Source organism: Sinohyriopsis cumingii, unplaced genomic scaffold (assembly GCF_028554795.1).
Source record: "Sinohyriopsis cumingii isolate HCF-2022 unplaced genomic scaffold, ASM2855479v2 utg000127l, whole genome shotgun sequence".
Classification (NCBI taxonomy): domain Eukaryota; kingdom Metazoa; phylum Mollusca; class Bivalvia; order Unionida; family Unionidae; genus Sinohyriopsis; species Sinohyriopsis cumingii.
In genome coordinates, this window is record NW_028315871.1 from 83,382 (window position 1) to 107,605 (window position 24,224).

A 24,224-nucleotide genomic window follows, 5' to 3' on the forward strand; every position below is an offset into this window, starting at 1 on the left:
TTAATTGATTACCTTATTGTTGTAATCTGGAGAGTTTAGGCTAAATGTGGGATATTTTTGGAAGTATTATAAGTAAATGTGGTTATGGTGGCTTCTGCGTCTGTCATTAATAATTAACTATCCCTTGGTGGAGTTGCGATAAAAATGAAAGATCGACTGCAATCATTTTGACAAAACATTTGAAGCATTCTGATTTTGTAATGATCTTGTCAAATTGCTATTGTGTTGTTGAGGATGGTAATGGACATACACACTGTCTATCCACCAAGTAAGAAGAACATTGATAGAGCAATTTGACAATGGCTTGTCTCATAACATGGATAAATTCTTTGCTTGAAATAAAATATATTGAGATCCAAATGAATGTAAATGTCACTTTAAAATGATTTTGCTTTTGTCTTTTCTTATGTGAAGTCAGGGTTTGTGGAATTTGAGTCATGGTTTGTGACTTTTATAGTCAAGAGCTCTGGGCTTGTGTCTAAAAAAATCTTTGAGCACTGGCCATCATGGTAACTACCTGGTTTTTCTTTATCAATGTTTCATCACATGTAATAATTTTATTTAGCCTTCTTTTTTGAACTATATAATAATTCCCTACATATATTTAATATTAAACCCATTTCGTCTTTATCAAGCAATCTGAGTACATCATTGATAAAATCCCTGATAATCCCTAAATCCATGGTCAAAGTTTTTTCTACACTTACATATGAAATGTCAACATTACATGATACCTCGCAGGTAGTGACGTATCTGTCTTCACATTCACTTTCATAGAATTTGCAAAAGAGATGTATGTATCCAACCATTTTGTATATAATCTTTAATAGTCTCCATATTTTGACTTAAACGTTTCATCCATCTACTGATTGAAGATTCAGCAAGTGCTTTAGCTCGATAAATAGCTCACATTCGGCTTGTTACACTGGTAAAGGATTTTCACATTTGGCTTGTTACACTGGTAAAGGATTTTCACATTTGGCTTGTTACACTGGTAAAGGATTTTCCTAATTTTTGCATTACATTTTATAACCACTGTCATAAAAAATGGACTAACTTGTCATTTTATACCTAGTACGTACAATCATTAATTTTGAATCTACATCATATATTCTAATTTGAGACATTTTGCTTATGTGTGATGTAGGGTTGCTTTGTTTAGAAGATAATGCATTTGTTCTAAAACATGTTGATAAGACCCTTTTTTCTTGTTTGATATAATGTGTTTTAAACACATTTCTCTATTTCTATGTTTGTGCTAATGCTTCAGAATCAGGATCTGAATTTAGAATATCTGTAATATTATATATATTTGTAAGAATGGTTACTTGTAGTGAAAAGTGAAACAGGCATGTGACCCAAAAGTGTCATTGAACTTGAATATGTGTGCTTTACCTATGCATTTTAACTGATTAGTGCACTTGTGACATGTAATAAAAAGATACCATTCTCTGTTTACAGTTGTCACTGAGTTTGGTTGTTGGAAGTAATAAGTTAATTTACTGTATGAGCTGTAAAGAAGAAAAGAAAATAAATCAATTTATTTATCCACAGACAGAGAGAACAAGCCCTATAATTGAACTCCTCTATTAGGTTAAGCATAATTTTGCCTGATAAGCAGTGGTGAAGGCTAGGAAAATTCATCTCAGAATTGGAGGCAGTTAATTGTTGGACATATTTTGCAACTGAAATAACTGTTTCTTTTTAAGAAATGTGGGATAGACTGATCTGAAATTGGGCCATAGTGCTAAGATTGTAGATGAGATTAATTGTTTATCTGTACCATATCTACTAACAACCAGAATTCAGTCTTTGACCTCTGTTTGAACCTGATAATATATTCTGTTAAAGATTGTTATGCCTGTTTGTAGGACTTAATTTGGTTAGATGATTCCTGCTGAATTCAAGATGATAGCTTTCATTTGGTAGTACTTATTTGAATTGACTGTATGTTTTTTTAAATCATGATATTAAGTACAGATTGGCAGAGCTGGGTTCCAGTCAAAAGCAATGGTTATTATATGATTTGATATATGTGTGTTATTGAAACATTCATGCATGTGATTGACCATTTGGTAAGAAGGCTTGTATCATCAAGATGTTTGAGGATTTTTGCTACGAGCAAGACCTGTTGATATTTGACAGGAGAAATTGCATGGAGATTACATTACCACTATGTTTCTGGGATTTTTATGAAACGTATCAAGTGGGCCTGTGCCCTGAAGATTTTGTTTGAGTATGATTGTCCATTTAATTGATTGAATTTTGATCAGATGAATTATATTGTCATATATTATAAAATGTTTGGAAGATATATTAATGAGATACCTTTTTCTAATTGGGTCAGCTTCTTGACACTCAAAATCTACAAACCTATGATATCTAGTTGGTCCTAAATCAAGATGGTGCAGTTAAGTTGTTACAAATGTAGGATTCACATTCGAAATCTTGTTATCATTTCTCCTAAATGGATGGTTAAATCAATATACTCAATACTCAAAGACTTATTATGAAGTTTAATTGGTTCTCGATGAAAATGGTCCCTTCACTCATTAATACAGAGATCATGTCTTGACACTCTTGTGACCACCATCCCTGCAGAGCAGATGATGAGATCGACATGAGGCTTTGATAAAAGATTTTTTCTGATATCCATCAGGCCCTAAAAAAATCTGCTAATTTGACATTTAGTATGGCAATTACTAAATGCTGGGATGGATAGTTATGGGTATATACATGTTGTTTCTTATAAGACTTATTAATGATGTTTTTCTGGTCCTAAATGAAGATGGTGTTGGTGTGATGCCCAAATCATTCTATAGTTATTGCCTTTGAGGGGATGGTCAAATGGACAAGGCATTTGAAACTAAAATACATGTTATGGTATCTCGAAGGTTCTAAATGAAAATTATGCAGATCAGATATTAATATCTAGGCCATCTACTGCCTCTGAATGAGCAGTTATATCAAAATCAAGTTTTCACAAAAGATTTATGATAATGTTTTGTTAGTCCTAAGTCGCAATGGGACTTGTTTGATGTCCAATCTAGTCCTGTTCAAAATATTGTAAGTTATTCTTACTTCTTATAATGACATGAATATTAAATCCTTAATGTAGATGTTGGTGATATGATATTCAGTTTGTTTGCCATAGAGGCCATCCATCATTCTCCCTGGATTGTTGCAGTGACATAGGCATTGCTCTAAAAGATTTATTATAATGTCTAGTTGATCTGAATTAAATTAGTGCCACACCATCAACAATCTTCTTATTACTTCTTTTAAGGGGATGGTCATATGTTATATCCACCTGTGGTTATGGTATGTTTAAGCTTATTAAGAATATCATAGATGGTTTAAATACTCAGCACACAAAATAATAAAAGGACTATAGAAAACAAGTTTGCCTTACATTTCTATGAAGTGTTTTGCCAGTAAAGCATCCATTCCGTTGATGGACTTTCGTTTACTTTAAGAATATTGAGGTTTTATTCATTGTTAAAGACATGAACATGGAACAAATGTTTCTGGTACGGGCTTCAGAAGAACTCTACCTGATCGTTACTGAGTTTGTCTAGTATTTTTTAGCAGGTGAAGACAATAATTTATTTCCATTTCTAAGAGAGAAATATAAGGAGATTTTAGATTGCAAGTCTGAAAGAATGACATCAGTGTCAGATATATACTTTTGTTCTATTTATTCACTTTTTTTAGTGTTAGCAAGATCAACTTAAAGATAAATTAAGAATGTCCCTGGCAAGATGGAATTTACTTGCTTGAGGGACGTATTGTTGGTGTTTGAAGATCTCGCTCTTAGAAAACAACAAGCCAGTTAACTTATCTAAATGTAGCAAGTGACAATGATTTACAGCAATGGTGTGACATTGAACTTTGTATTTTGATATTTGGATCAAATCGTTTATTACCTGCATTTATCTTTGTTTAGTTTACTTTGAAAGATTGCAGCCTATGGAGGAATATATGCATTTGCTGTGGATAGCTCCTTTTGACATATATTTCCAAATATGTAAATTTTTGTTTATCTGTGCTTGAAGAGATTTCATGTTTGAAGATCCATCTTTTTTTCATTGTTTTTTATTTCAGTGTCCTTGATGTTTGTAAATATATCTGGAGAAACTGATATTACTCAAGGTGTACAAGCACACTTTACCTGCATTACTTCAGTCAGTCGACCTCGTGCAACAGTTACATGGTACGTAGGTACAACAGAGATCATGTCTGGAATACAGACTGTTAATAATACAGATGGCAATGGTTCACCTTTTGTGGAGAGCAGGCTGGCCATAACTCCTGATGGCATTAATCACCATGGAAAAGAAATCTTCTGTCAGGCGTTCACTCCATTTAATAATGTGACATCAGCTAAACTCATTCTATATGTTAAAGGTAATTTTAAACATATGGATGCTAGGAAGAAATGCATTAACATTGCAGTCATGCAGCTTGTAGAGTTGCTTCAATGCATTTGGGCTTTTTATCTCTTGTGCCAGCTTTTGGATTAGTAAGTTGTAAAAGTGTCACAGCTATGCCAATATAATTAGTGAAGTTATCAAATTGTGCCCTCATATAGATTTGATATGAAGCCTTTACAATTTATCAATAAGAAATAAGAGATTGTCATATCCAAAAAATCTATATTCTGTTGTTGTGACAAGATTTCATTTCTAAGTCGATTAGACGACACTCATTGAAAGTGTCTGTGTGATGAGATCTACAACATGCTAAACAATTTAAGTTGAGAAGAAAGTTTGTGAAGGATAATTGTATATGCTCAGAGCATACTTTTTGAAGAGCACATTTTCTGAAGCATTTGTTCAATTTATTTAAGAAACATTTGATTGAATAAAAGTAATTACCAGAGTTGTATACATTTATAAACTCATATCTGGATGAATTTATATTTTTAAATTAATCAAGTGTCATATCATAGCTGAGTTAAACTGCTGCAAGAAGTATATGTTGGTTTCATTTTTTATTTTATGGCACACGTTCTTAATTTGTTTTCAAGGCAATTATGTAATGTTCATTTCCCAAAGACACACCATGATAGCCATCTTATGTTTTTTCAAGGTAGGATTCAAACCCACACCTCATAGGTGACTAGTCTGGCAAGATCACACTCAGCCACCAATGCTTCTATCTTTAAGTTATGAATAACAATTGTTTTATGCTGATATCATTTTGAATACATATTTTAGCATTAATTTATGTATTTATTTATTCATTGCAACCATAATGATACCTTTTTATGATCTTTACTATGCGTCATAATATCAACATTGTCTCATCCATTTTCCATAATGCATTTAAGATATTGATGAAAAGTTCCATTGTTTTTTCACTTGACATATGCACGTGTGTGAAAAATAATGCCTGCTCACAGAATAAAGATACTAGTTCCTTTTGATGCCCTTTTATAAGTTATGAGTCTGAAAGAATTGGTATGAGAGAGAAGATCCTACTAAAGTTTGTTTTAATGTGATTATATTGCTATCTAAACAGAGCAAATTAAATTGAAATCAAATGATTAGGATTATGATTTAATTGTTCATCAATTGTGGCATGTAGATAATAGAGTAAAAAGGTGTTTGGGAATATCTGTGAATCTGGCTTAGTTTTTTCTGCAACAGAGAGAACTTTCATCAGAATACGATTATGTCAGACAATGTGTAGCTTCTTGTTTTCAACACTCAAAGATAATGAGACCCAAATAATACAATATGCGATGCATTGGATTCAATATCGGTGGAAAGTCCGTTCGCAGCTGATGCTATTCAATCAAACTTTATCTTGCATTACTCAAGTCAGAGAACCTCATGCAGCTGTCATTTGCTTTATTGTTGTCCTTGAAATTATTCCAATTTAAGGGTCCATCATATTTCCTTCATTGTTATTTATTTCAGTATCCTTGATGTTTGTAAATATATCTGGAGAAACTGATGTTACTCAAGGTGTACAAGCACACTTTACCTGCATTACTTCAGTCAGTCGACCTCCTGCAAGAGTTACATGGTTCATAGGTACAACAGAGACCATGTCTGGAATACAGACTGTTAATAGTACAGATGGCAATGGTTCACCCTTTGTGGAGAGCAGGCTGACCGTAAATCCTGATGGCATTAATCACCATGGAAAAGAAATCTTCTGTCAGGCCATCACTCCTTTTGATCTTAAGACATCGGCCAAACTCATATTCTTTGTGAGAGGTAATAATAATAATAGTAATAATAATGCTTTATTTATAGAGGGTGACTTATTAGTCAAGGACTGTCCTCCATTTAGGCCCTTTAAGGAGAGTATAACAATGCACATTTTATGAAGGTAGCAATAATTAGAGTTTATTTTAACATGTTTAGTATTAAAATACTAAATTCCATTATCTATTAGAAACACATACATGCTCATGATAACTCTTCTTAAATACTCTAATATTTTCAGCAGATTTTACATGTAGTGAAAGCTTATTCTTCAGAACTGTACCAGATTATTGAACACTCTTTTTAAATTGCTCTGTTCTTGGTTTTGATACAAGAAGATTTCCATGTGATATTGATCTCAACTGCTATTGTGTTGAAAAGGCCTGAATAAGTCCTGAATATACTCTGGTGCAGTTCCATGTAGACATTTATATAAAAGAACTGCCTCGTGAAAATCTATCCTGTCATATATTGTGAACCATTTGAGGGATGAACAACATTGCATCGAAAATTACACATGCTGCTCGCTTCTGAAGTTTATAAATCCTGTCAAGCTCAGATTTAGCACAGTTTCCCCATACATTAGAATAATAATCCATTGATGGAAGAATATATGACTTGTAGTATAGATTGTGAGTTTCTATAGGTAAATATTTCTTGATTCTGCTGAGAAGGGCAATTTTGAATGACAGTGTTTTAGCTTATCAGTTTGGTCATTCCATAATAAATTATTATCTGTGGACACACCTACAAGTTTTCATGTTTGATTATTTATTGCAAGAGATACTTTGGGTTCCCTGACTTGTGTAGCTTTTGTGATTTCCACAAAATCATACATTTTGTTTTACCTTCATTAATTACCATCCTATTTTGTTGTGCCCAGTTTTGGACTCAAATAAGGTCTGAGTTTAATCTTGTTTGGATAACTTCAGTATCAGAACTAGATGTGTACAAAGTTGCATCATTTACAAACAAATCTGTATTTGTGGATTCATTATTTAATGGTAGATCATTCATATATTTAAGGAAGAGGAGAGGGCCCAATACTGAGTCTTGAGGGACTCCTGAATTGTTAGTGCGAGTTTGATAGCTAATATTGCCAATGCTTACTTGTTGAGACCTTTGGTTTATGTATGATTTGAACCAGTTTAAAGGAGGATTATCAAACCTGTAACAGTTTAACTTTTGAAACAGAATTTCATGATCAACAAGATCAAAGGCTTTCTTGAAGTCAAGGAAAACAATCCCAGTCATATATCCATTATCCATTTCCTTCAGCTAAAGATCAATTAATGTGGTAAGTTCTGTTTGGTACGAATGGTACTTTTTAAATCCTGATTACGCTTTATGAAATAGAGAGCATGTTTCAAAACATTTATTGACCTAAATGGTAAAGTCAACTGCTGTAGATATATAATAGTCCCTGTGGACAACTTAAATTTCTTGATTTGTCATGCTCTCTGTATTGCTGTAAAATCCTTATTTCATTCCAGTTGCATAATGAAAATGAATAAATAAATTGTATCCATTTACATGTGAAAATGAAAAGATGTCCCCTCAACCATGAACCAGTTATTATCCACCAGCGGACAATTAAATCAAGAGTGGATTATTCTGCAACCAATCCACTAGTGGACAATTAAATCAAGAGTGGATTAGTCTGGAACCAATCCACCAGCAGACAATTAAATCAAGAGTGGGTTAGTCTGCAACCAGTCCACCAGCGGGCACTTAAATCAAGAGTGGATTAGTCTGGAACCAATCCACCAGCGGACAATTAAATCAAGAATGGATTAGTCTGCAACCAGTCCACCAGTGGACACTTAAATCAAGAGTGGATTAGTCTGCAACCAATCCACCAGCAGACAATTAAATCAAGAGTTGATTAGTCTGAAATCAATCCACCAGTGGACAATTAAATCAAGAGTGGATTAGTCTGCAACCAATCCACCTACAGACAATTAAATCAAGAGTGGGTTAGTCTGCAACCAGTCCACCATGGACACTTAAATCAAGAGTTGATTAGTCTGCAACCAATCCACCAGCAGACAATTAAATCAAGAGTTGATTAGTCTGCAACCAATCCACCAGTGGACAATTAAATCAAGAGTGGATTAGTCTGCAACCAATCCACCAACAGACAATTAAATCAAGAATGGACTAGTCTGCAACCAGTCCACCAGCGGACACTTAAATAAGAATGGACTAGTCTGTAACCAGTCCACCAGCGGACAATTAAATCAAGAATGGACTAGTCTGCAACCAATCCACCAGCGGACAATTAAATCAAGAGTGGATTAGTTTGCAACCAATCCACCAGCGGACAATTAAATCAAGAGTGGATTAGTCTGCAACCAATCCACCAGTGGACAATTAAATCAAGAGTGGATTAGTCTGCAACCAATCCACCAGCGGACACTTAAATCAAGATTGGATTAGTCTGCAACCAATCCACCAACAGACAATTAAATCAAGAATGGACTAGTCTGCAACCAGTCCACCAGCGGACACTTAAATCAAGAATGGACTAGTCTGCAACCAATCCACCAGCGGACAATTAAATCAAGAGTGGATTAGTCTGCAAAAAATCAACCAACAGACAATTAAATCAAGAATGGACTTGTCTGCAACCAGTCCATCAGCGACACTTAAATCAAGAATGGACTATTCTGCAACCAGTCCACTAGCAGACAATTAAATCAAGAATGGACTAGTCTGCAACCAGTCCACCAGCGGACAATTAAATCAAGATTAGTCTGCAGCCAGCTTCATATTGCTTTTCATAGTTAATGTACCACTATCAACATAAAGAGTACATATTTACTGAATAAATCAAATGTAGATGTGGAACATAGACTTTTTGAGAAAAGTTGTAGGTATTTGAGGTATTGAAAACATTACACTACTTTGATTAAAATGAATACAGGTGAATAAGCCCCACTCTATTTAAAAATGAAAATAGGAATGCCAGATTAGTGAGATTCCAGCATTTAAGAAGATAAAAAATGACTGCACCAGAGTCTTTTAATTGATTCATATTACATTATGATAGATAATGAGTATTATTTATTGTTATTATTATCCTGAAAGTTGAATTAAATGTAATTATAGTGTGTAATTATAGTGAATATCTTTTGTGGCAGCAGATTAAATTCTAAAATATGCTAAAATACAGTCAAGGATGGCATTGAACAAAAATAAATATAGTCTACTTAGGCAGATGAGAAATGTATTTGTGTACAGAAATGAATTTATTAGTCATATTGACAGCCAGTAGGAAACAGATGTTGTTAACATGGAAGCATAATATAAGCATACATGAACAATGGATATAAATGCATTCTAACAGTCAGATATGTTTGTCCAGGATACTTGTTTGCTAAATATGTAAATAAGAGATCATGTATATGATGCATGATGGGTGTTATGAAAATATTGATGAATGAAAGGACTTCTACCACCAAATAGTACATGTAAAAAATGTTGACCATGGTTACTGACATGACTGATATATAACATGGCCATCTACCCACCATGACATGACTTTGGTAAATACTACAGTAAATCACCTGTGCATGCGCACACCCACTGACTGTAATCAGAAGATGATAAGTATATGACCAAACAATAGAACAGTCATGCAGTGTAGAAGGTGGTGTCCTGCATTAGTAACTACCAAAATATTCATTCTCACACTACTCTGGTAAACATCTTTGAGATTGTGATGTGATAAATTGTTTTGGTATTTATATATTTTAAGGATATTACTTGACTTTTGTGAATCTGATATGGGATGGTCCTGGCTTTTAAAACATCACAAAACAAAATCTCCAACCTCAAACATTTTTGCCAGAAAAAGTAGTGAATATTTTTCTAGTCTATTAATGTAATAGGCAATGAAAATTGAAAATAATGGGATAGTTATTACTTTATTGACACCAAGCAATACAGCCATAATATTACAAAATAAAAAAATCATTACATGACTGTTTTGCACTATTAAAGTGTTATAGAATGTCACATTAGGATCCATCACGATTTTAGGGCTGCCCACTTGTTGAATGCAGGTTGTAGTAAGCTGTAAAGAAAGTGTTCCTCATGGCAATAATGATGGCATTTTAACTTTTACTAATAGCAGCGATCTTCACTACTTCCATGGTCTTTGCATCCCGCATCACCGTTAGAGCAGATGTATGACTATTGTCACCTGAAAAAATGCATTAATAAATGTAAATTAACTACTTTCCTGACATCTATTATGTCTTTCTCATTTTTTGATAGAAACATCAGATAACAAGCAAATCTATATTATAGATATTATTTTCCAAATAATAGTTTTGTAAGGATCTTTAGTTAATGACATTTTAATACTAAAACCCTATGATAATACTTTGCAATTTATGATAAGTGATGTATAATGTGACCGTTGATCTCATGCATTAAGGAGTTAAATGCAGACATGCAGCATGATGTCCCACCCCGTCACATTATCCTGACACTAACCTCTTAATGCTGAGTGCCTAGCGAGGCAGCTGTTAGTATCGTTTATATAAGTCTTTGGTAAGATTTGGCAGGGTTTGTACACATGACCTCATGAATTCGAGGCAGACACTCTAACCACTAGGCCATTGGAGCAGTTTTGTCAACTTTTGTTTCGCTTTTTTACTATGAACAACAAGTCCACCATCAGATATCATTTGGGATTCAAATGCTGGCATACTAATCAGTCTTCTAAGCTTACATTGTTGACTATCATCAAGAAGGTCGACTCCAATTTTGATCAAATCTTTTTCAAAGCCATTGTTGGCCTTTGTTCTTAGATCTGTATTCATATGAAAGTATGGGATCATCTAAGCTTGTTGGCGAAATCCAGGCACTCAATGTAGTTGCACATATTCCCAATTGTAAGTGCAACAGTTACTGTAAATTTTGTATGTGTAACACATTTTTTTTTTTGGTCTTGATATTTGGAAGTTGCTTGGTGTATTCAGTAAATTGAAAACTGATTCAAAAATGAGTGTACAACCACTCATGAGACCCTGGCACACGTTTCTGGTAAATTTGATATTGAATGTTGCACATGTTAAATTTTTTCAGGGCATTCTGCTGTTGCTATTGTAATCATTTATGTGTTTTGTTTATGTCAATTTGCTCTGTCCACTGAACCCCTCCAACAGGTAACAGTTGCAACATTCTTCATCAATAAAGTTTATTGGTGTCATGATGTATTATGTAACTATTAGGGACAGAGGAATCATGCCTTCTATGTTTGGGTTGTTTGTGCATGCATATTTATGACATGTCAATGATATTCTGCCCAGAAATGAGTGCTCAATAAATGGATGCATATTGATGTCAGTGAACTTTTCCAACTCAGTTTTTATTTTGATAAAAGTGCATTGCAAGCCATTCCTGGTGATATAAAATAGTGTACAGGGCTGAACTTACACACTTGCATTGCATTGGCCTCAAACATCTCAAACACATATGCTAGTAATATTGATGGGCTATACATGTCATGTTTTTGCAGTCAACTGCGGACCATACTGTGTTTGCATGTTCAAAATCATTTTCTGAAATGCCTTCAACGTGACAATGACTGTGACAATGGTTTGATCAGTGGTAATTTAGTTTAAGTAAACTTGTTCCAGTCTCTCACATATTGATGCGGATACATGCCTTTTAAGATAAAAAAGTAAGTGTTAGTAGTACAGTATTGACTAGTGATTTGAAGTTACCTACCACTAGATTACTAATTAACTTGTCTTGTTTCCTTCAGAGATACAGTTGTAATCATCTGAATATACTTGTTGTCAAATCCAGTTTGCTCTAACCTCAACCGAAACTGAAAACAATTAGACAACATTGGTGGCTCAGTCTACCTGTCACATCTGACAGCAGTATAACAAAACTCACCTGTTTTTATGTGTTTTTTTTAGCAGCTCAACTTGTATTTGTTTTATTTATTTGGACCTGATCATTCAGTGGAATGTTGAGGCATTCAAAGCCTGGATATATGAAAGATGGTACATTGTTTGTAAGTGTGATGGATCCAACACTTAGAGTCACCCGAGACAGAGCAGCTAGCACATATGTTGATGGGGCATGAAGATGCGCAATTTGGATAATATTAAGTTATTTGACTTTGAAAGGTTTGTACTGTTCAGGAGGAATGGTAAAACACATTGAGAGAAAATTTGTGGTTCTCTAACTTAGATGCCAATTTTACCTACTATCTAGTTCATATCATTGGAGTTGTTCTTTATCCCAGTATATGGCCTGTATGAATTTGTGTGGATGTTGTTTTTGGATTCAAGTATTCAAACTATATAAACAAGTATCAAATTTATTTTAATATCCCTTGAGCACAGTTCCTTATGATGCCTGTTACTGTCAGTAAAGTAGTTGTCATGTTTACCCCGACCCAGAGTAGCCCAGTTTGAAACATGTATAATCAAGGTAATTCTGACAGGCCATTGTTTGATGTCAAACATTGCCGAAGGCTAGCACTAATCCGTTACGTAAGATTGTTGTGGCTAGAATTGAAGAGCCGGACATAGGAGTTGCGAAGTCATGATAGCCAATTATCACCTAGGTGTCGAAATGTTTTCCAAGATCAAAAGAAGTTGCCTGAAGAAGTGGGAGTGTCTTAACTTCTTTCCCTGCAAACAGACAGACAGGTTGAACTGGCCGCTAAGACGATTGGACAGGGGCAAAGCGCCACCCAATCAGAATCGAGATAGGGGAGAGACCTTGATTTGGGTAGAATGATATCCCCGCATCTCCCGGCAAGAGTTAGTTTGCTGAGAGAAATTACCCAGAGAAGAGGTTAGCGTAACTCCGTATAGCCATTCATTATTGGCGGGAAAATCTTAGAGCAGGAAATTCTAAGTATAGAGCCTCAAATAAGGTCAGTAGATATTTGTTCGGTCTTTGTGGAATGCAACTGCATTTTAATTGTAGGTCGTATGTATACTTTATTATTACTAGAATCGTAGTACGAAGAATTACTTTGTTTTCTTAATATGTTTGCATATTTTGAAGAAATGAGTTGATATTTGTAAAGAATAATATAGCTTGCTAGCCATCGTAAGAGTTAATATTGTACTTTGCTATGTGGGTATTTTATAGTAGACTAACACATATGTTCATATGATTATAGATTTTGCCATTGTTGAATATTTGTAATGTACAGACATGCGTCTGATTGTTGTCAGATTGTATCACGATGAGATTAAATATATATGTGTATATACTGACGTGACACAATGTATTGATGTCTGCATAACAATTCGCTGATACCGTGTTATTACACCATTGTTTACCCTGCAAGAAGTCTGTGGGAATTTCGATGTGTATGCATGCGTGACCGAAAGAGTGATAGCTATCTGATGATTAATTGTCGATATAGTGTGAGGTGAGATTCGATAAAACATATGTTAACGCCTTGTGGTTCTTCACAGGAAGCTTTGAGGGACAGACCAGTTTCAGTTTGGTCCCGTAGTCTCAGATAGAGAGACGGAGGAAAGGAGAAGAAGGTAAAGTTGAAGTCTGGGAGCGAAATTGGAGGAGGAGATAATAGAGAGGGAAAGGAGAAGAAAGGAGAAGTTGAAGTCTGGGAGCGAAATTGGAGGAGGAGATAGTAGAGAGGGAAACGGAGACAAAGGAGGAGTCAGAGGAACGGAAAGAAAGAAGGAATCAGCGGGAAGAATTAGATGAGTAGATGCAAGGACAGGGGGGAAATCGAACTCACACTGTAAATCACGGGATGAATTAGGCTGTCACTTGGTCGAGGGAAAGACGAGTGATTTGAAGTTATCGTTTTAAATTATCACATTTATTAAATTGTTATTGATTTAATTTCATCTTCGTGTTCTCTATAATTGAACCGTCAGCATTGCTGACTGGGGGCTCAGAGCTGTAAATCTACATCGTCACTAATTTAACTTTCTAACCTAACGAGCCACGGTGGAACTTTCATCATAATTTAATTAAATTATATTGGAAGAACCCCGCCCCAATACGTGCAAATGTCACAGTAGTGAACAGTGTCATTGCAGGCAAAGATCCAGGCTCTTTGACAAGGGAAAAAGTCAGAAGTTACTGACTTTACACGTTTTATTGATGAGATGTAGGATGGTTGATGACGCCTCATAGGGAAGTTTTTTTTTAGAGGCTACCAGCCACGTCATATTAGATTTAATAGAAAAACAGTTCTGTATCAAGGACAGTTATCTTTGGAAGACAAAATGGAAAGGAGGACATAAGGTGATGATTGTACAGAGAATTTTGTCATATTTAGTTCAAGAACAAAATAATGACATACCTGATTCAGGATATAAAGTCAATTACAGTATTAGAAGTGGAGTACATGAGAATTATTGTATGTATGACTCAAGAAATCCTGCAATTCCTCCAGTAAGTCTAGTCAAAATAAATCAACCAATAGGCATGCAAAGTTTCATCTGACCATGTATTCTAAGGGTGCACAAAGGGAGTGATAAGACAAATGAATACATCCTTCTGATGGCAGATGTTTCCCCATAAAGACTTAGATATCCTTTCCAAATATTGACAGTAAGAAAAACAAGAACCCAAACCAAAACATATTGAGAGCAGGCTCTGTATCTCAATTTGTGATGTTCAGCAAGTCCACAAAGATCTGCCAACACTGTATAGACCTTTGGCAAATAGAAAAGCCTGAAGATTAAATAAATCTTTATGCATGCTGTGCTCCGTTTCATTGATGGGTGTTGTGGTAGCAATAGGCAGTAATTTTATCCAGATAGAATCGGGGGAGACTTTGTAGAACGCTTTAAAATGTCATGAAGGATGAGCCACTTTCCTGACTGAATCTTCAAGTGTTCTTTGATCTGTTGGAGAAGTTAGATATGTCTCAAATTAAACTGACCATCAGAGTTTGTTTCTTCATCCAGATGTAAGTTAGCAGTGGGCATCAATCCCAAGAAGATGAACCATCCTTCCATGGATTGTTTCAGAATGATTTAGACACTTTCTTGTAACATGTAGAATTCCACATTTTTTCTCTCTGTGTTAATGTGTTTTTTACTTGTTTATCTTGTGTGTGTTTACCATTGGGAAACGGAACTAAAAGTCATGAATATGCACAGCTTGTACTGTACTAGATTTACACTGTGTAATCAGTTTATTTCATTATTGTAAATACTCAATGATAAACATTATCATTATTGATCAAATGCATCTAGAAAGACTTGTTTTGCTTGCTGTATGATAATTTCAATGTTTTGGCATAACTGAATTATTTAAGTAAAGTTATTTCTATTCCAACTATCTTAGCAAGGTCAGTCAAGATATTACGTTATCATTTTATTTTCATTTCAGTGTATGTAACCAATATCACGTTAAATCCTGCTGAATCTGTTGCTACCTTTCTTGATGGAGATGAAAAAATCTTGTCATGTACTTCTAGTGCAGGGAGACCACAACCCACTATACGATGGTGGCTGAATGGAATTCTTCAGACCAGTGGCACCACTGAGATACCTTCACTAGTTGGGAATCTGCACGTGACAACCAGTCAGATCCATCTTACACTGAACAAAACATACCAGGATAAACAAATTTACTGTGATGCTTATGTGGCTGGTCAACTTTATGTGGCAAACTCCACTAGAACAACTGCTAACATCTGGTGTAAGTGAAATGCTTCCTACTTTCCAACGACCCCAGTAGCTTTGAACAGAGGGAGACAATGAGACAGACTGGGCATCTTCCTAATTTTGGTCACTTCTTGACATTATAACAGGATAATGACTGTACCATGTTTAACACAACTGTTTTTGTAACATGATGATATCATAGCCAGTTTAGCTTGTGAGACTCACTGCCTACAATTGGTGGCCATCTTTACATATGATTAATATGCTTGCAGCCTATATAAAGTAAACAGACAAATACATTATCTGTATAATTAACAACCATTAACAAATCTAAAACAAAATCAGACATATATATACATACATACATACATATATATATATATATATATATATATATATATATATATATATATATATATATATATATATATATATATATTTTTAATGAAAATTTAGCAGTAAAATTAATGTCAGCCTTACTACAATAAATGCAGATATGGCTTGAAAATACAAGCCCTTTAGCAATATATTTGAGGCCAGACATTGTGGTGAGATACGAATCGATCCACCTCTGCCACGTATTGATATGGTTCACAATACAAAGCCTACAATGTGATACATTATTGATACACATATAAACTTCATTTTTCATCTTCAAAATGTCTGTCAGTGGTAGGGTGGTGTGATGACCTATTGGCTGAATTGTCAGTGTATAAATTACAGACAGCCATAGACTTATCATATACCATATACCATAGACTTATCATATACCATATACCATAGACTTATCATATACCATATACCATATACCATAGACTTATCATATACCATATACCATAGACTTATCATATACCATATACCATAGACTTATCATATACCATATACCATTACCATAGACTTATCATATACCATATACCATAGACTTATCATATACCATATACCATAGACTTATCATATACCATATACCATATACCATAGACTTATCATATACCATATACCATTACCATAGACTTATCATATACCATATACCATTACCATAGACTTATCATATACCATATACCATTACCATAGACTTATCATATACCATATACCATTACCATAGACTTATCATATACCATATACCATTACCATAGACTTATCATATACCATATACCATTACCATAGACTTATCATATACCATATACCATTACCATAGACTTATCATATACCATATACCATTACCATAGACTTATCATATACCATATACCATTACCATAGACTTATCATATACCATTCTCATCCTTGACAACATTATAAAAAATCCAAATTCCGAATATACTACTTGTTAGTTGTTTACTTTTCATTTGATCATATGCATGAGTCAGCTTTGTTTCCACATCCATTGTTTTGCACTACAAAAATGCTGTAAAAATATCTTATTACCATATTCATATCTTCACTTGTATTTGGAAGGCATGATGGTGTTACCTTCAAAAGAAATAGAACAATTTCTTCATGCAAAGAAATTGGGTTTAGAACACATTTGAGTGTGAAACCTGGATGACTAGCATTAAGAATACAGATTCTGCATCCTGCAGATGCAAAACAACTGTCATGGCCACAGTCAGTCATTTCTGTTAGTAAGAAAGGAAATTATTGACAACATCTACTGCCCTTCTAAAAATAAACAAGGCTGCTATATGGTGTGTTATGACTCTATGGTATTAAACCAAGTGACAGAAAACTGTGAAAACCAACACATTTTTAATTCAAGTAATTTAATTTTCCTGGGATACAAAGTGAAAAATGAAAATTAACTTGCAGTATGGTTACAATTCTGAAAGCATAGAGTATTCCAAATGAGTTCCAGTTGTGTTCTGAAAGAAGTCCGGTCTATGATGTTAGTGATGTGCCATTATTCTGGAATATTTTGATTTGCTAACAATTTCAATATATCACAATGAAATAATCCAAAATGTCATTAAATTAATTCAATTAATAATAAAACAGGTACTTAATCAAAACAATTATCGGAACCATGTAATTGCAATGAATAATTGAGATAAATTAAATCTTTTCAATATATGTAAAACTATGATGCAGTTTCAAAACCAGAACAAGGGTTGAATAATTATGTCCAGAATATTCTAATCACCAAGGTCATTTAGCAGCTAACCAAGCAGAAATTAGGTCACCTGGTCTTCCAAAAGGTAGACCGATGACCTGAGCATATTCCATCCAATTCATCAGCATGATTTTTTCTACAGCTTCCAAATCAAAAAGGCCACAAGAACAGGTTTACTCGTACAAAATAACCTTATCCCAAAGTAGAAACCCACTATCTAGAAGCTTTATATTGTTGACCCTTTCAATCTAGTATCATAAAAATTAACAGACGTAATATAGATACATGTAACAGTTGTGAGGTTGGGAATCTGCCTCTTTGCTGATTCTGTAGCAATATTTTTAAATCTGTTGACACAAGTAGATACTGATTACAAATGCCAGTGTAAAGTAGACATTCCATATTTGTTCCCTTTGTATGATTTAAGTAGTTTACAGATTATTTTATAGTTACTACTGTGTGAAGTTAATCTCTTGCTTTGTAGCTATATTGATCAGGTTTGGATGTCATTACTTCTGGCGTGTCCTTTACCTTTAGTTCTGATTGGTGGTAATTGTTTTACCCCAAACTTTAACAAACAGTAATATCCAATCAGAGCTGAACGTAACAAATTTCACTTGCATGACACACTGGAAGTATTGCCTTCATATTCAAGTAAACAAGATGCGAAGCAAGAGAAAAATGTTCTGTAAAAGTCATTAAGTAATCAGTAAAGTTGTTGTTGTTGTTGTTGTAGGGTTTAATGCCATTTTTCAGCACAGGATAGGCTATACATGGCGGCCAGTATTAATGGTGGAGGAAGAACCTGGGAAAACCCCGGAAAGAACCACCGACCCACGAGAAAATCAGTGAAGTACTTAGGTCATTGTTACATTCAGGTTCAAAGGACACACAAACAACAAATAGGGGTCCCACAACTGTATGTAAAAATAAAACTAAAATATAAATAAAAACAAAAACCAGTGTTGCTTACAGTACTGAGACAAGCTGCATAACTGCCCACTCTCCCACTCTGCATTTGTTTTAATAAGGGTTAGAGATAAGGGATTTTAATTAGTTTAAAATGTGTGCCTTATCCAAGGGCATGAACTGGTCCAGGTCCAGTTAGCCATGGGAAGATAAACAACAGAATAGTGCTGTTGACATTCTCTGTGATCAAATATCCAAAATACTGGGATTATTGTTCTGGCCAACTGTCACTATTAACAGCTAGAATAATACCGATAACAGTCAAATATTGGTAACTAATCTGGAATATCTTCTTTATTATTATGTATTTGTTCAGTGGCCTGAGATCCTGTTAGGATAAAATGATGACTAATGATTACTCATGACTGCTAAAGGTTACAGTAACTTGTATAGTGCAGGTGTCATTTTGTATCAGTTTGTCACATCTTGTATCAATTTGGGCATGGAAAAAATGTTGAGTCAAGGGGTGAAATGATAAAATGATATTTCGATGTTTTGAACCTAATGGTGTCTGAAAAGTGCTGACCCAGTAATAATACTAATACAAATAATAATAATAATAATAAATCTTTATTATAAGAAGGTGATTTCATTTGTTCTTATGAATCAAGTACTGAGGGGACACATTTCTGTCCAGGCTGATTCTTCATGGATTAGTTTGGATTATCCATTCAGCCTCAAAGGAATTAACCCAAGGACTGATGTGTTTCTGGTACATATCTGCTCAAAGGTTAGGGTAGTTGTTAGTAACACAATGTTTGAGAAATATTATGCCCTGCATGGAATATATGAAGCTGTGGAATGGTATCCTGATATGATTATTCAGCTTCTGTGAGACATTTCTAAGGGGATGAAACTCTTTCACTTTCTACACATTATTTTAATATATTTGGAACAGGTAATATATTTGAGAAAAAACCATCTAATATTTGGTGTTAAATATTTCTTTGATGATACTAACATGATTATCAATCAGGTTCTCAAACCAATGCCCTTATTGTAGCCATGGAAGAGTTTGCACTTCAAACACGTTGTAACTGCCAAATGATGTGATTTGTTGCCAGTCTTAATATTCACGGGGAAACAATTCTTCTCTGACTTTATCCTCATAAAAATGAAATATTTGCACTTTTATTGCTAAAACCCTTGAAAGCAGTGATCAGCATTATTTTGCATGGGGAGTGATGAATTTATGACATAATGAAATTGTCTAACATTTTACAATCAGATTATCTATGTGTATGGAATGTATTTTACTCCAAAAAGTGTTCCTTGTTAAATTGTTTTTAGTTTTTGCTGATGTTTGACTTACAATTAAAATTTTCATTTACTCATTAACATTTGAAGCACTACATGGACTGAGACCAAATTTACTTTTAAGTATTAAATTGGATATATCCCAGGAAAGAGTAATTTGTAACTGTTTTTGTCAAATTTTGTCTGAGTTACTCTTTTGCTTAGAAGTTTATTCTTGTTTTAGGATCCTGTTCCCACTCAAGTAATGAAGGACTTGATGGAAACTAGACTTTGCTTGTACTTGTCATCAGAAATCTCTTAGTCAAGTTGATTCATCAGAAATCTCTTAGTCAAGTTGATTTGTTTTTGTTTAATTTACGTTGCAGTACTCCTCGGACTAAAAATTTGCCCTGGAATCTCAGATTCCATTTATGTTAACTAATATTTTTGGGATTTAACTTATTGAACAGATGAGGATAGTTTGATTACATTGTATATTTTGTTTATACTCAATAGATTTTGAAGGGTTTTATGGATGAAGACCACATGAAACAAGATTAAGTTTGCTTTGGTCCCATATTACATTGCAAACAAAGTTTGAGATTTCAACTCAAATGAAGGGTTGTTAAATTATGCCAGTTCTTAACAGACATGTGTTGTTTGGATTATTTTGTAAGCTTGTTGATGTCCATGCCTTCATAAATACTGCTGCCCACACCATTTAGTATCCTCAGTGTTGAATAGATTCATTTTAAAAAAATGACATCAAAGGTAGGCTCCACCTTGGTTTATGTTGTTAATGTTTTGCTTCATTTTTTGTGATGTAAACTTGTGTATGTCCTTACCTCTGTCCACACCCTAGATTATCCTTAGTGTTGAAATATTTTGATTAATCTAAAAAAATTGAAGGTGGGCTCCACAAAAATGTTATTGTTTTTTTGTCATTATTATATATCTACCATTACATCCTGCAGCCATCAGCACTTTAGACAAAAATCATGTTTGAAGCTTTATTGTACTTTGGTTTTTCAGATATGCCCTCCATACCATCTGTAAAACCATTTGGAATTAACTTTCCCTGGCTTGAGAACAGAACTGGTATTCTTGAATGTGTTACAGCCGATCGTGGAAATCCAAGGGCTTCAGTAATATGGATGAACCACAGAGGCATGATAAACAATGATGAACACTTAGTAATCAGTGATCTCACTGACCAGGATGATCAGAAAGCTGTAGCATGCAAGCTGCAGAATAATTTTACTGAAGTAAAGGGAATGAATCTGGTGTCTCCAACAGACATTATTCATGTGAAATGTAAGAACAATTGTATTTGCTAATTTCTTATGTCCCGCCAAATATAAAAAGTACATATATATGTTTTCCCTATAATGGTTTCCATGGTGCAGGAAAACTTAAGAATAACAGATTTTGTAAATTGTTGTATTCGCTAATTTCTTATGTCCTATAAAATATGAAGAGGTACATATATTGTATACTTATAGTGTTTCCTTGAGTCAGAAAAATTCCTAATAACAGTTTTTTGAACACTTTTGGAAAGACTCAGAGACTTTCAAAAATGACGACTGGTATACTAGTTTATAAGGGCAGGGCAGAATGTTTTCTCACAAACAATATAACCTCAGCTTTTCAGTGATGTACTTGTATCTACAAGAAGCATCTTTCTGCTTCTAATGAACAGTATAATGTTTAAATGTAAATATTTCTAATAGTGTTTAGTTTTTAACTTTAAATGTTTAAAAGACTCTCATGGTTATGGCATGCATGCAAACATCCATTGAGGTATAAGCATAATTATTACTAATATAGGCAGGTAAAAGCATAATCGGAACATACATAGTTTGATCTATATATTACATGCCATAATTACAGGAAACTCTAAGAAAGACTTGAATTTATTTTTGCTACAAACCTGGATCTGCAGCCAGTTAAGATTCTTCTCACAAGTTGGCTACATCCATATACCAGAATACAACACAAAACAAACTGATACATTTTTATATACAACCATTACTGTAATTGAACCACATGTAACACTTTCGCTGAATGGTCATACAATACATTCCACAAATTATGCAATGAGCATGACAATATGCTCAAATTGACTTGCTCTGTCTACTTTTTAAATACGTAAAGCACTATTAATTTGCCATTTTTCTGATCTGACATATTCCGAAGTTTAAAAAAACAAAACATCTCCTGTAAAATATTTCAGTCACATAACATTCACGAGCAACGTTGATAAAGCCAGTTTTGCTTAACATTTTGCAGCATTTGTTGAAAGTATAGAATTGTCCGCTCACTAACTTACAAGAAAATATAATGAATCTGTGAGACATCTTCAAATTGAAGCCGATCTCTTTCCTTGGAATTGTATCTCATACAGTTGCTCTAAATCGGAAATAAGAAAAGTACATGGAAATGATAGATAAATGAACAGTTAATCTACACTTACAAAGTAGACTAATCTTCTTTTGTAAAAAATATTCTCAAATTTATATGATGAGTGGGACCAGAGAGATAATAAGGAAAATGACAAACACAAATTCATATTGCTTTCTTTTTATTTGTTTAATATACCAAGAAAGCATAATCACTATTTAGTTGAGCGTAAGACATAATTAGGTGGCACCTAATCCATTATGTCATATTAATAGAACTTCTCAAATAGTTTTCAAACAGTACACATATAATTAAAAACTTTAAGGAAGCCAGTTCCTTATGTTTATTTAGATTATTTTAGCTCCTGCAGAGATATTATGCCATCCTTTTGTATAATGAAATTGTCTTCATGAAGTCAACAAGATATCTTCTAATGAGTGTAGAAACTATTAATTAAAGGAAAAATAGATCTGGCATGAAACAAAAAATCAATGAAAAGACATTGTTCTGCTGTAGTGCATAATGAAGTATATAGATCCATATGCCTGTACACCAGTATGCCCACACATCCACAGTTCAACACATGCTTTAAATCTATTTCTCCATAATGGTACAAGAAATATTTAACTTGGATCTATGCAATTTTTTAGAATTTGTTATGGTGATAAGTAGATTAATTGATTAGGCTTTTCATACCCTATAAAGTGATTTTCTTTAGATGATATGTGCACATAGTTGAATGAGTTGGACATCTTTAAAACAAAACAACTTTTGAGCACATAAAAGTAAAAGGAACATAAGGTTGACAATTAAAACTGGGTTGGCACATTTCTGTTCATATTTACATGAGCTGATTTGGTTTTCAAACTGTTGGGGGAGGTTTCATTAATGTACAGAATATTATGTACTTGGATTTATTTTACATGAACCATATTAGCATGATTGAGCAAAGCCAAGTGAGGTAGACATATACAATCGGATACACTTGTTTGTATATATGTATAGATGACATGTTTAGATTTTGAGCCAGATTGCCGCTAGGGAGTGTAAAAGATTTCAGTAATTTAAATCAGTCAGTCAGTTTGAATGCTAATTATTTCTTAACCATGTAAATAAGATGCACGTCACATTTCTTTTTGCTAAAGAATCTTGCATTGTGAACTCCAAAATGATCATATATTGAATTGATCAGGAAGAAACACTTTACAAGTTGTAAGAGTGTCTGTATAAGCATAGTAAATATTGAATATAAAGGAGTTCTTAAAACTGAATTTGCTTCATAGTTGTTAATACTTAGAATATGTATGCTTACATTAAATTGCACAGTACATACAGTATAGTATTTGAAGTACATAACATATAATCATCCCCAGATCTAAAGTCATTATTGGTGGTGCAGTCAGCCCTCTCATGCTGCCAGTAGCTTCTCGTGGGTCGGTGGTTCTTTCCTGGGTTTTCCAGGGTTCTTCCTCCACCAGTTATACTGGCCGCCATATATGGCCTATCTTGTGCTGAAAAATGGCGTTAAACCCTACAACAACAACAACAACAAGCCCTCTCATGCTTCCTTCTCCCATTTAAAAGAGTCAAAGTGATTCATGTAGTCTTTTACTGTCTAGCTCTATATCTGATAACAATGGCATGATTATGTTACTA

At 34.1% G+C, this 24,224-nt stretch overlaps 1 protein-coding gene across 1 annotated transcript in view; it reads left to right on the forward strand.

Moving 5' to 3' along the window:
* The window catches only part of LOC149774825 (hemicentin-2-like), an 83,739-nt gene that overhangs the window by 46,602 nt on the left and 12,913 nt on the right, over nucleotides 1-24,224 (forward strand). Inside the window, exons 5-8 of the mRNA XM_089944696.1 lie at nucleotides 4,105-4,407; nucleotides 5,925-6,227; nucleotides 15,582-15,893; nucleotides 21,201-21,482. Of these exons, the coding sequence (XP_089800822.1) occupies nucleotides 4,105-4,407; nucleotides 5,925-6,227; nucleotides 15,582-15,893; nucleotides 21,201-21,482 (1,200 nt within the window). The remainder of the gene's footprint in view (nucleotides 1-4,104; nucleotides 4,408-5,924; nucleotides 6,228-15,581; nucleotides 15,894-21,200; nucleotides 21,483-24,224) is intronic.